The sequence below is a fragment of the Lagenorhynchus albirostris genome, chromosome 8 (genome assembly GCF_949774975.1).
Source record: "Lagenorhynchus albirostris chromosome 8, mLagAlb1.1, whole genome shotgun sequence".
Taxonomy (NCBI): Eukaryota; Metazoa; Chordata; class Mammalia; order Artiodactyla; family Delphinidae; genus Lagenorhynchus; species Lagenorhynchus albirostris.
The window spans coordinates 81,213,345-81,227,726 of record NC_083102.1 but is presented as its reverse complement, the minus strand read 5'-3'; the positions used below and the strand labels follow the sequence as shown (position 1 = coordinate 81,227,726).

Here is a 14,382-nt window from a genome sequence, read left to right as displayed (position 1 = left end):
CAAGACACCTAATACAAAATCAGAGCCAGGAGAAGTGGTAACTCTAAGAGGGAGAATGTCATCATTCTGGTGCGCAGTTTTCACACTCAAGATTTTCTCCTTATTTTAGTTATTAAAGCTCTGTGGTAGGAAAAAAAAAACCCTAAACAAAAATGACTTTGTACCATGGGTTTACGAACTATTTACTCTACAATATAGAACATATTTGTAAATACATCATGTGGCATTCATGAAATACAATATACATATTATATATAGGGCATATGGCATGCCCTATATATCAGTTTTACAGTAAATGACAATTGAGCTAAATATGAATAAAAACTCATCTGGAACTGAGTTTAGTTAAAACAAAAGTTGGGGGGGAGGTTGAGGAGGGGGAAGGTTCTGGCCAGAAAATAGCATAAAGACAATCAAGTATTTCACGATGACTATGAGCTTCAGAAAACCTATGTAAATTCATATACAAATGTCATTGTCAGAACAGAAAGCACCCTTTTCCACAATTTTTTTTAGAATAAACTGGATTTTTAATCTAACATCTTTGCTATTTTAATAAAATGGCATAATCATTTAATTTTCGCTGGGAAAGCCACAACATCAAGTGAACGTTATAGATTAATATACGTGGAATAAAACTTATACAATACAGTAGGGTAATGATACAAAAGAGAGAGAGAGAGAGAGAGGGAGGGAGGGAGGGAGGGAGGGAGAGAATGGACCCAGACAAAACAGGAGGATTAGTTACTTGACTGATCAGACCCAAACAATGACAAATTTGATCTTCCAGACTTTCCACAGTGCCTCAATAAGCAGTTTAAATGTCTTCTTTTCACAGATGGCAGGATATAGGTAAGAGGGGAAGGAGGGAGGAAGGGTAGAACCAGTGAAAAGAATTAGATCCATTTCAGGAACATGATGCTTCTAAAATGATGCCAGCCTTTGTAAGAAAAATGAAGAGGTAGAAAGATAAGTCATCATGTCATGAATTTGATGGATGAAGACATTTAACTTGCACAATGAAGGCAATAAATAGTAACTTTTTATAGATCAATATGCCTAAAATGTAAGGATTGAGTATAATATAAACAAAAAATACAAACGAAAAGAGTTTCAACAGATCCATAGGTAAAAGAAGCCCCTGAAAAGGCTGAAGTGTGCCTGAGCATAATACTGTTTTCACACAAAAAGCTGAATAACTGTAACGGTTTTACAGTGATCAGTAAGAAAAAATACTTATGAATACTGCCAATATGTGCTGTAGGAAATGAAAAAACTAGTTCCCATAATAATTATCTACATGTCCATCTTTCCATCACATTCTTTACTATTTCACAACACTTTTCTCTCAATACCAATAAAACTACAATTTTGACTTACCAGGCAGCAGCAGTGGCCCACCAGCCAATGTGTAATATGTCTGCTATTGATGGCTATAAAATAGAATAAAGAAGTATTACATTAGTCTACACTGAGAGTCCCTCTGAGAGAATGGAAGGGTGAGTTGCATATTACTGACCACGTATGCTGAGCGATGCCCTGCTCCTTGTTTTGGTGCAGCTCCAGGCTCACACACTGACTGATAATCATAAGATTTATTATAAGCATAAACTGATATATTAACCAGGTGTCTCATCAAACTTGGATCAATCTCTCCAAAAAATCTTCCAATCTGGTACAGAAAAAAATAATAAAGTGTCAAATGTAAGCCAAATATTAACACCTGAACCAGTACAAACAAAAGAAATGATACAAAGAAACAGAACTAAAACTATCGAGGAGCTTGAAAACAAAAGCAAGTAATAAACCAGTATACGATACTCTGAAAAAACTCCAGTGAGATTAGGTATTCTCATTTCTGAATGGCTCCCTGTGTTATTTGGAAGGAATGGACAGTTTACTAAGCCTTAAGTCACAATCCAATAAGAGAAATGGTGAAACTAGAAAAAGAAACTTGTAGGGACTGTGCTGAACTGGAGTGAGTCCCATCTATAGGGACAACCTCTAGCTCACCAATTCCAACCCATAAATATTGTAATTTAGGAAGACTGTCCAGTATTGAGAGATCTTTTTTGTTTGTTTTTTAAAGAGAAGCCAGATATACAGATTCAGAAATGAAATTAGTTGGCAATTAATTCTACTTTGTTTAAAATCCTGTGTAAACCAAAGAGCCTAACTGTTGCCAATTTCCAAATTTCAGGTTAGAATTTTCATCTGTTTCAAACCAGCTATGTATTAGGACTGACATTATCAACTGATTAATATGTGAAAATTTTCTAAATTTCTAAGAGATCAAAAATAAAAAGTTCATATGATGTTAAAATCCTTAGCTCTATATTTTAATGGTAACCGTACCAGAAAGTAAACTCAGCCAACAAATATAAGGAAAACTAGTTTTAGGATGCATTTCTTGATGGTTTATATTTACATTAAGAACTTCAATTATCAATTTTTATAGTGGTGTGAAGGGGTTTTGTAATGTTGATCAGGGAAACACACTTTGGAAACCCTACTCCTTGCCACTTTAGGTACATACCTGGTTAGTGTAATCATCATGATTTGCCATCAAAAGAAACCCACCGTCATCTAGAATCACACAATCCATTACCTAGCAAAACAAAAATAACAGTTAATACACTTTTTTAGGAAGGTTAGGTTACATAATCATTACTCCATTATATAGATGATTATAACAAAATAGGAGAAAAACTTAGATAACTATATCTTCTCTTGAACATATATGCTCAGGAGATTCTGATGAAATAAATTAAGGGCATGCATATAGATTGCTGTCAAACCATCAAGGCTTGAAATTCCACCACGATCCGTCCAGTTAAAATAGTCAACTCAGGGACTTCCCTGGTGGTGCAGTGGTTAAGAACCGCCCGCCAACGCAGGGGAAAACGGGTTTGAGCCCGGGTCCGGGAAGATCCGACATGCCGCGGAGCAACTAAGCCACAACTACTGAGTCCACACGCTGCAACTACTGAAGCCTGCGCACGTAGAGCCCGTGTTCCGCAACAAGAGAAGCCACTGCACCACAATGAAGAGTAGCCCCTGCTTGCTGCAACTAAAGAAAGCCCGCGTGCAGCAACGAAGACCCAACATAGACCAAAAAAAAAAAAAAGTCAACTCAGTCTGAACGAAAACATAAGAACAAATTAGAAATAATCTTTTCACCACCCCACTGTCATCTAAATGAACCAGGAAATTGGATAAACGAAAACATTTAATAATGTACAATTATTATTTTAAACACATACTTAATATTTTGACAAGGAAGACATTAAGAAAAATCCATTTGGGGCAATATTCATCACAGGCTTAAAAATAAAAAGCAGCAGCATGAGGTTATTTATAACTATTTTATACTAAAAATATTTGATTGGATAATTTGAGATGTAAAAGCAGGAAACAAGACCAAAAAAATGCCTCTGACAGAGGAAAAATAATCATATATCCTAAAGTATTCCCATCCAGTTTAAATTACGTTTAGATGCATGAATCAATTTAATAATTTTTATTGTATAAAATCACAAAAACATTGTTTTCAGATTTGGTGACGTAATGCACACTATTTTTCTAATATGAAAGGAGCTTGCTAAAACCTTTGCTCTAAAAACAGCTGATACATAGTCTATGTAAAATGGATGTTACAAAAATAATTAAAATTACTGGCTTATGATTTCACAAGACTAGAAGTGAATAAAATGACATGAAACCCCTGCTTCCTTTGGAAATATATAGACATACATAAGAGGACTGAAAGAAAATAGTGCAATTTGTCATTCTTATTCATTATATGAATAATTTATCTAGTACCATTCTTACAGCATCTTCGGCTTGGAACAAAGCAAGTTGACATTTGCTTTTTCAATTTCTCAAACAGAAATGGAAGTAATAGAAGACAATGTAAAATCCAATCCAGGCAAGTAAAACTATGTAATACCAAGGTTTAGTTAAAAAACCTTTCTCACCACTATAAACACAGTGTGAAAAATTCAGATAAAGTGCAAAAGATGAGGGAAGATTGCACGGATAATCAATAAATATGCTTCAGTTTAGAAACTCTGGTCAGAAACGAATTTGTATTTATATGTACAAAAGAATCTAACACAACTGAGACTGAAGCGAATACAGTCTATATTGATATGGCTTTTTAATGAATATCTTAAAATGCTTCTAATGTTTAAGGTTAGGAATTAAAAGCATATAATTCAAATTCTTATCTATGAATTAGTTCACAATTCCATACAATATTTTTTTAGCATTTGACTAAACCTTCCTGCATCTTTCTTTATCATTAGAATCTTAGGAAGAGTAACACAAAAAATTGTACTTAAAAATTCCATTTTAAAGAGTTCTCTTACATCACTGTTTCTTTTACAGTCACAAACTGGACCAGCACACTGAAAGACAGAAATACAGTTATCACCTCATATTATCTTTCTAGTTGGATTTTAATTATATCATTTTAATTATTACCATATTGTAATTAGAACTTTTATAATAATTAGTATAAAAGATTAAACGATAGTCAATAGCTTTATCTTTACAAATTAGAAAAGATCAGCCAATAAATATTTAAACTAGCATTTTAAATTATAATACTGAAATATTTTCTTATTATTTATTAGTTGACTAAACAAAAAATTCTTTGAAAAAAGGGTAATTCATAATTCTGCTTCAATGTAGTTGCATCGAAAATTTATTTTGTCACTGTATATAAGACGTTGCTTTCTAAGATCAGTAAATGTAGCATAAGAATTTTTTAAAAAGTTATCTTACCGGATCCCTGATTGATGTTTTGGTGAAATTCTCTATCCAGGAGTTTACATCAATTTTAATTCCAACAACTGAAACAATCATGTAAAGAAAAATTGACACATGCATTTAAAAAAATGTAGCTATAATTCTCATTTATCTTTCCTCTCACATTTAAAAATTCCTGAGCAGGCAAATGTAAGTTTCTTAAGATTAAAAAAAAAAAAAAATCTGTTTAATTGCAGATATACATTGAAAAGCTGATTCAAATTCATTTAAAAGGTGGCAAATTTAATTAGCTTACAATATAATTTCTAGGGTATGATAATTTAAATAATTTATATTCAATTTAATGCTATTTTATAATGTTTATTACAGACATATATTTCTTGGGGTTTTCATTAAAAAGTAATGCTAATAGCTCTTAAACTGTTATATAAACTTCGTTTATACACACATTTATTTACTATAACCTGGTATATTAACTAATAAAGGAGGCTTAAAAAAAGGAGTGTCAGGAATAGCTTTATAAATATGAGGTCATTCAAGGTGGTGGGTTTTAAGAGGCTTCCCTAACCTGACCAGTGCATGCAGTAGGTGCTTAAGAAATGTTTGCTGAGAATATACAATGGAGAAAAGACAGCCTCTTCAATAAGTGGTGTTGGGAAAACTGGACAGCTACATGTAAAAGAATGAAATTAGAACACTCCCTAACAAACACCATACACAAAAATAAACTCAAAATGGATTAAAGAGCTAAATGTAAGGCCAGACACTATCAAACTCTTAGAGGAAAACACAGGCAGAACACTCCATGACATAAATCACAGCAAGATCCTTTTTGACCCACCTCCTAGAGAAAGGGAAATAAAAACAAAAATAAACAAATGGGACCTAATGAAACTTAAAAGCTTTTGCACAGCAAAGGAAACCATAAACAAGATGAAAAGACAACCCTCAGAATGGGAGAAAATATTTGCAAACGAAGCAACTGACAAAGGATTAATCTCCAAAATATACAAGCAGCACATGCAGCTCAATATCAAAAAAACAAACAACCAATCCCAAAATGGGCAGGAGACCTAAATAGACATTTCTCCAAAGAAGATATACAGATTGCCAACAAACACATGAAAGGGTGCTCAACATCACTAATCATTAGAGAAATGCAAATCAAAACTACATGAGGTATCATCTCACACTAGTCAGAATGGCCATCATCAAAAAATCTAGAAACAATAAATGCTGGAGAGGGTGTGGAGAAAAGGGAACACTCTTGCACTGTTGGTGGGAATGTAAATTGATACAGCCACTATGGAGAACAGTATGGAGGTTCTTTAAAAAACTAAAAATAGAACTACCACACAACCCAGCAATCCCACTACTGGGCATATACCCTGAGAAAATGATAATTCAAAATGAGTCATGTACCACAATGTTCACTGCAGCTCTATTTACAATAGCCAGGACATGGAAACAACCCTGATGTGGCAACCAGAGATGTGGCACATATATACAATGGAATATTACTCAGCCATAAAAAGGAACGAAATTGAGTTATTTGGAGTGAGGTGGATGGACCTAGAGACTGTCATACAGAGTGAAGTAAGTCAGAAAGAGAAAAACAAATACCATATGCTAACACATATATATGGAATCTAAAAAAAAAAAGGTTCTGAAGAACTTAGGGGCAGGACAGGAATAAAGATGCAGATGTAGAGATTGGACTTGAGGATATGGGGAGGGGAAAGGGTAAGCTGGGATGAAGTGAGAGAGTGGCATGGACGTATATATACTACCAAATGTAAAATAGCTAGTGGGAAGCCGCCGCATAGCACAGGGAGATCAGCTTGGTGCTTTGTGACCACCTAGAGGGGTGGGAAAAGGAGGGTGGGAGGGAGACGCAAAAGGGAGGAGATATGGGGATATATGTACATGTATAGCTGATTCACTTTGTTATACAGCAGAAACTAACACATCATTGTAAAGCATTATACTCTGATAAAGATGTTAAAAAAATTAAAAAAAGAAATGCTTGCTGAAGTGTGGATAAATGAGTGGATGAGTAGGTAGGTGAATAGGTGGCACGTGAATGAGTGATTGAGAGAATAAGATTGAATGAGTAAATGAGCAATTGAGAGAATGAAGGAAGGAGTGAATGAGTTGCTGAGTGAATGATGGAGTGAATGTATGCAGTTCAACCACTGGGGGGTGAAATTGCCCTCAAGAGCAGACATGAGTTAATCTACTTTCTCAATCTGGCCTATTTCTTCTAAAGTTCAAACAATACTGAATTATACTTTTTTTTTTAACTTTTACTGCATCTGTTCATTCCAGCCCACTTCTAATTCCCACTGATGCTTAGTTTTATGAACTTTTTCATTTGCTTGATTTCTTTCACCAAAAGACTCATTATTCTATATATTTTATTGTAAGCGTTTTTTTAATAGATCCCTACCTAATTCTTTTTAACAGATACATAGTATAGATATGCCACAATTTATCTTTTCCCCCAATGATGGAAACTTAATTTTTCATGTTTAAATTATTACAAATATTCACATCCTTGCCCATATCTATACTTTTGTATATTTGAAATACTTTATAGGATAGACTTCTGAGTGGAATTGCTGGATCAATCCAGCAATTAGAATTTTGATATACAACACGAAACTGACTCCCTAAATTTATGTCAAGAGTGTATAAACATACACACTTCTTTGAAAACTCAACTCTTATTTTATCCCCAATCTCATACGTAACTAATTGTGTTTCATTTTATTTTTCAAATTTGACTTTATTTTCGTTGAAGCTTTCTGATAGCCTTCCTGAAAAGCAGAGCCAGTTGATAATATAAACAGTAGGTCACATTTAGTTTTGGTTGTGTGTATGTGTACAATGTATGTGCTTACCTGCAGGTTTAAGAAGTTTTCCCTGGATGTATATTTCTACAGCTTTGCTTACCATAATGCCCGATTCATAAGCACCAGGTCCGCTTTCTAAAAAAAAAAAAAAAAAAAAAAAGGAAAAATAGACCTGTCTAGATAAAGCAAATAATATTACATTTCTTTTAATAGGTACAGGTGGATACTGTTTTACTTAAATGTTCTAGCATAAATATGTTATCAAGAAGTGGTCTCCTCTTCCCTTTTCTTCCATTTTATAGCAGGCTAATTAGAGTGTCCAGGAATTGGTTTGCATGAATTGACTTTGGAATGAGAATTACTCAGCTTGGTTGCATCACTCTCACAATAAAGGATGCACACCAAATCCCTGCTTTGACACTTACTACAATATTGGGGAGGCTGCTGAAGTAAAGCAGAAAGATTGATCTTAGATTCACAGAACTGCTGTAAAACTGTAAAAGATACATATTCCTGGAAAAACTGAAATTCTCTGAACTTGAGTTTCCCCATTTGCGAAAATGGTGATGGTAGAACCAACCCTCAGAAAGGATGAAGGATTAAATTAGAAAGTTTTAGGGAGAGAACCCAATAAAGTATTTTAAAATATAGGCTATTATTAATTTTTATAAATGTTATGCAACTAATACCAATTAAAGAACAAACTGATTAATTACATTTTTAAAATTCATTAAACATTCTTAAATACATTTGCAGTTTGTGATTACATTTTTAAAATTCATTAAACATTCTTAAATACATTTGCAGTTTGTGAAATGAGGGATGATCTATATGTGTTTCAATGTATTATGCAGGCCTGTAGATATGCTGTCTTTACATTACTGGGTGGCTGATTTCTTGTAGATGCATTTTACTTCCTCAACTAAATGGATGCTTCTGTCCTTCCAATGTCGTGCACATGGTATATGCTTAATGATGACTATTCTGAGCAAATAACATAAAATATATTGTTTGTGTGGGGGGAAGCAGGTAGTAGCAATAATTTATTTTTAAAAAAGGAATTGAGATGGCTGAATTCTAAAGCAATACTTACTGTTAAAGTACGGAGCAGTGAAAACATAGTTATCGTTATCAAGACTTCTTTTATAAAAGCTGTCCTCATATGTTTCTGGGTTTTCTTGCCAATTTTCTCCAGCCCTAAGGAGGAAATGGGTCATCATTTTTATTCTTTAATCTACTCGATAACTTACTTTTCCCTTTGTGGACACCACTGAACTTTACAGATATGTCTGTATCTCAGGTATGTCTAAGGAAGTTAGTGGTAATTGATGGTGTAAATGACATTCACTACTAAGCAACAGATCTGCTTAGAATTAAACTAAGGAGCAGAAAAAGCTGACGTCTAGTTTTACTCTGCCATTTACTAGCCAGGTAATTATAGACAAGTCAGTTAATAAGTCAATTAATATAAATAAGCCTACACAGCCCACTTTATGGACTCTTTTGAAGATAAACACAGATAAAATCCATAGAACAGTGAAAACAATGAAGTGCTATGCAAACATTGCCAATTGACATATTTGTAATAACCATTATGTTCATTTAACCAGGTTAGCTTATGTCTATGAAGAGAGAAATCTCTTTGATAACCTCTTCAATGTTGTAATACATATGACAAGCAAAAACATCACTGAAGAATTATAATAGCATTTTTGAAAGAAATGGAGTATTTTAATAATTAAGTACTTCAGGTAAATTCCAATTTAACTACTAATAATGATCAGTTTCTCTGAAGAATGGCTTCCTTATACAGTAAGGTACAGATCCTTGGAGTAGTCCTTTGTAATCTAGTAATTTTTACAGATGCTATTTGAACTTACTCTTTGGGATAAACTCTGGTAATCCCACCATCAGTCACAACAAACCGTGCTTTCACTCCCTTGCTGGAACAGAAGACAAAAGAAGGAAATTTCATTCAACTTATTCTTTGTAAGGTGTTAGTTTAGGTGTTGGTGGTACAAAGAGAAACAGAATGATTTCCTGAGATAAAGGAAGCCGAAGTAAATGTATCAGTAGATGTAAACTATGTTTTAATAAAACATAGTTTTTAGATATTTCTTAAAATATCTAAGAAATAGTTAAAGGGAGGATGCTTAAGGAAGACATTTCATAAGAAATAATGAGATAGCTGCATGCTGAAGCTGGAATGGGAGTTAACGCAGATGGCAGGAAGACATCACATGTAAAGAAAAGAGTACATGTAAGGGAAAGCTAGTGAAGAGTGGTAGTATTTGGTGTAATAAAAGCATAAGGCATGAGGTGAGAAACAACAGGAGGTAAAGTTGCAAGTATAAGCTTCTGAAGAATGGTCAGCTCATGAGTGATCATGAAATCCACGCTGCAGAGGCTGCTTCACCTTCACCCTGAAGTTAGGGCTCCGTTTTAAAAGTGAGACTCTGGAAAGTATAAGTTACATGGAGAACAGCCTGAGGCCCGTGGGCAGAGGAATTGGAAGCCCTAAAGGCGGAGACATCACTGCTGTGATTTCTTAGATATGGAAAACAATTAGAACCCTGAGTATGAAGCAGAGAGGAAAACATTTTTAGAAACAATATTTAGCACTTGGTGGTTGATTGGAAATGGGGCGGAGAAGAGACTGGAAACGAGAACAATCGTCAGATTTCTCCCTGTCTTGACTGGCTGTAGGGCAGGGCTATTAGAAAGCTAACTGAACATTCACTAGAAGCCCTAGTTTACCACCAACACGGAGACACACGCAAGCACATCTATTTAATTTGATCATTCACACTGTAGCATATACATGCGTAAAGCTGAGTAATGGTAGATGTTAGTCCTGACACACACCCACAACTGAAAATTCAAGTTGTCAATAACTGCAAAATGGTTTTCTTGGGAAACGGTTATTAAAGATAAATAATAAACTTTAAATTTGAGATTTATTTTCCAAAAATTTCCCAGAGAGAAGCTAAACTGAAATACAGAATATATATCTTTTATTAATAAGACAAACACTTACATGTTTTTCTGCTTACTCCAGTAATTCTGGACAAGTTCATTTGTAAAGCCGGCATCCAGCAAGACTCTATTAATCAAGTCCGTATTGCCTAACAGAGAAGGAAAGCCTCAATTACACCCACATAGTTTAATTAGGATAGTAATGAAACAAACATTTTCTATTTCCAGAAGCAATTTAGAGTGGATAATATTTATATGAATTTAAAAATGTAAGCTTATTAATTTTCTACATTTTTTATATTGTTCCTCTTCCATTTTTCAGGATATGGACAAAATTAGAAGTGGAAAAACCAATTCTAAATGAGGCAAATTATTTTATAAATGCTATCAAAAAGATAAGGATTCCAAAGTATCATAATTTCACAGACGGTTTTATGCCTAAATATAAAACTACATAATACATATAGGGTTTTCTTTGTTTGTTTTTTTGTTTTCTGTTTTGGGGCCAAGGAACAGAATAACTTATCACAGACCAGCACTGCTCCAAGACCGGCTTTTGGAATCTGCTGGTATTGATGAAAGAGCACAGGCTTCAGGCTGTCACTTGTGGAGTAACTGAAGAGAGTATTAGCCCAGGTTTGAAGGTAATGGAGGGAAGAGATGACGAGGACCAAGGGTCAATGAATACACTCTCTTAAACAAAAAATGTTGCCTTCTTCCCTTTCTCTTGGCTTCTCTGCTCTAAGCCCATAAAGCTCTGAAATAACCTACAAGTACCGACTGAAACTTCACACTTCTTATTTCATTTTATTCAGATATGGAATATATGGTCTTAGTTAATATTGTATTACCACAAGAGTTGGGGGTGGCATAGGCTAGAAAATATTTTAGTTCCTTTTAATTATTTTACCTCAATGTATCTTTCACTCAAGATTAAAGGATCAATTTAATCCATATTTTAGACTTCATTTCAATTCATTCTAGGAACTTTTATTACATTGTTTTAGAAACAATCACTATAAAAAAATAATCCTTTTGGAAAGTGAGTGATATATTTTAATTCTTAAATCCTTTTAATTCTTAAATCCTTTTAGGTAAAACAAAAGAGAACATTGTTTTAATCTGTAATATAAATCAATGTTGCAAGTAATTTCATAGTTTGATTCATATTTTCATTATGCTCTAAGCCTAAAATCAATCTTGAAATCTGTCTCCTGCAGCTGGTTACACGCAATAAATAATTAGTATTAAGCTTTACTGTTTTATACATTTACACTTTTCATTTTTACTTTAATTCAAAAATAAAGAAGAATATGAAGAAGACAACCACTCTACAGCATTCACATTTAGGTAGTTTAATAACTTAAACAATAGATAAGAATTGTAATTTTACTGATGGATTAAGTACTTTTATAAAGCAAAGTTAAACTTGTACCTCTTTAAAAAAAAAACCATTTAGGACAGTTACATTTCAATCACTGATATCTACTTTTAGAGTTGGTTTTACAGATTATTGATAACATGAGGTAAAGTATGATTGAGAAATATCTATAACACTGTCACAGGAAAATAGAAATTATTTCATAGCTATTAACTCTTATAATAAAACATCTAGTAAGTTCTCAGTTTTTTATATAATCATCTCAAACATTTCCCACAGAATTATAGGGGAGGCAGAAAAAAGTTAATTGAAATGAAGGAAGAGACTGAAGAACATAAATAACACTATGGATATTAGCGCTATTTTACTAAAAGTATTTTCTTTAAACACTTGTACTTCTCTGAGACGAGACATCCAATTAAAGGAGTATTCAATAATCTTATTATTTCAGTTCTCTCTTGGAAATAAATAATAACATTGTAAAGGTTCTGCTCAGAACGAGCTCACACTGAGCAGAAAGTTTTGAAATCACACGTGTTCAGGCATGATCAATGCAGACTTCACCCACCCATGACAGGTTTCCAGAGTGGCTCTTTCGAGGAACCGGCTAACTCGTCTTAGAGGTGCTCAGTAGTAATTTCTTATGAGATAAATATAAGTTTGACAGACAGCTTTAAGCAGGGATTTTCTTTTTTTTTATAACTGAGGAAATGCTTTATTTAACCCTTCCTGATAGCAGGAGAGATAACTTTTAAGAAGAAAAAGAAGAAGGACGAGGGAGAGCAGAAGGGAGAAGATGGAAGAAGGAGAAAGAGAACAAACAAGTCATTTATGTGTACTTTTATCTTCAAGTTATATTTACTAAGGTAATTTTTGCCAGGCAGTTGGTTTTTCTCTCTTATTTCCTAAGTATACTGCCTTTTCTCCTGATTGTACTTTTTAATAAATAGGGTAATTTTAGGAAGAAAAAACAGTTAAGATATTTAAATGTTTTAAGAGCCCAGAATCCACAAATCTCTATGAGGTTTCAGAGTATAAATGATGCAAATTTCTCTGAAAGACAAAATTGTTAAAAACTAACTACTAAAATTGAGCCATTCTAACTTGATTTACTTCATAAAATGGTAAATTATAGATGCATATTTTTTAAGATTAACGTTAACTGTGATCAAGATAAAACCCCAGGACGAGGGGAAGATAGCGTAAGAGTAAGTCGAGGAGATCACCTTCCTCCCCACAGATACACCAGAAATACATCTACACGTGGAACAACTCCTACAGAACACCTACTGAACAATGGCAGAAGACCTCAGACCTCCCAAAAGGCAAGAAACTCCCCACGTACCTGGGTAGGGCAAAAGAAAAAAGAATAAACAGAGACAAAAGAATAGCGACGGGACCTGCACCAGTGGGAGGGAGCCGAGAAGGAGGAAAGGTTTCCATACACTAGGAAGCCCCTTCACGGGCGGAGACTGGGGGGGGTGGAGGGGGGAGCTTCGGAGCCGAGGAGGAGAGCGCAGCAACAGGGGTGCGGAGGGCAAAGCGGAGAGATTCGCGCACAGAGGATCAGTGGCGACCAGCACTCACCAGCCCTAGAGGCTTGTCTGCTCACCCGCCGGGGCGGGCGGGGCTGGGAGCTGGGGCTCGGGCTTCTGTCCGAGCGCAGGGAGAGGACTGGCGGCGTGAACACAGCCTGAAGGGGGATAGTGCGCCACGGCTAGCCGGGAGGGAGTCCGGGGGAAAAGTGTGGACCTTACGAAGAGGCAAGAGACTTTTTCTTCCCTCTTTGTTTCCTGGTGCGCGAGGAGAGGGGATTAAGAACGCTGCTTAAAGGAGCTCCGGAGACCGGCGCGAGCCACGGCTAAAAGCGCGGACCCCAGAGACGTGCATGAGACGCTAAGGCTGCTGCTGCCGCCACCAAGAGCACAGATCACTATCCACACCCCCCTTCCGGGGAGCCTGTGCAGCCTGCCACTGCCAGGGTCCCGGGATCCAGGGACAACTTCCCCGGGAGAACGCACGGCGCGCCTCGGGCTGGTGAAACTTCATGCGGGCCTCTGCCGCCGCAGGCCTGCCCCGCACTCCGTGCCCCTCCCTCCCCACGGCCTGAGTGAGCCAGAGTCCCCGAAGCAGCTGCTTCTTTAACCCCGTCCTGTCTGAGCAAAGAACAGAAGCCCTCCGGCGACCTACAAGCAGAGGCGGGGTCAAATTTAAAGCTGAACCCCGGGAGCTGTGCGAACAAAGAAGAGAAAGGGAAATCTCTCCCAGCAGCCTCAGAAGCAGCAGATTAAATCTCCACAATCAACTCGATGTACCCTGCATCTGGGGAATACATGAATAGACAACGAACCATCCCAAATTGAAGAGCCGTGTGGATGAAAGGCTCTTGGTGCTGCA

General features: G+C 35.8%; 1 protein-coding gene across 4 annotated transcripts in view; it reads right to left on the bottom strand.

Moving 5' to 3' along the window:
- The window catches only part of CACNA2D1 (calcium voltage-gated channel auxiliary subunit alpha2delta 1), a 521,838-nt gene that overhangs the window by 23,389 nt on the left and 484,067 nt on the right, over positions 1-14,382 (bottom strand). For 3 of the 4 annotated variants that reach the window (XM_060157195.1, XM_060157196.1, XM_060157198.1), the window contains 9 exons: positions 10,666-10,753; positions 9,509-9,571; positions 8,722-8,825; positions 7,677-7,763; positions 4,789-4,856; positions 4,371-4,409; positions 2,537-2,608; positions 1,520-1,672; positions 1,381-1,433 (listed from right to left, as the gene is read on the bottom strand). In XM_060157195.1, coding sequence (XP_060013178.1) covers positions 1,381-1,433; positions 1,520-1,672; positions 2,537-2,608; positions 4,371-4,409; positions 4,789-4,856; positions 7,677-7,763; positions 8,722-8,825; positions 9,509-9,571; positions 10,666-10,753 — 727 coding nt within the window. Of the gene's footprint in view, positions 1-228; positions 941-1,380; positions 1,434-1,519; positions 1,673-2,536; positions 2,609-4,370; positions 4,410-4,788; positions 4,857-7,676; positions 7,764-8,721; positions 8,826-9,508; positions 9,572-10,665; positions 10,754-14,382 lie in introns of those variants that run through there. The other variant, XM_060157197.1, reaches the window with a different exon arrangement.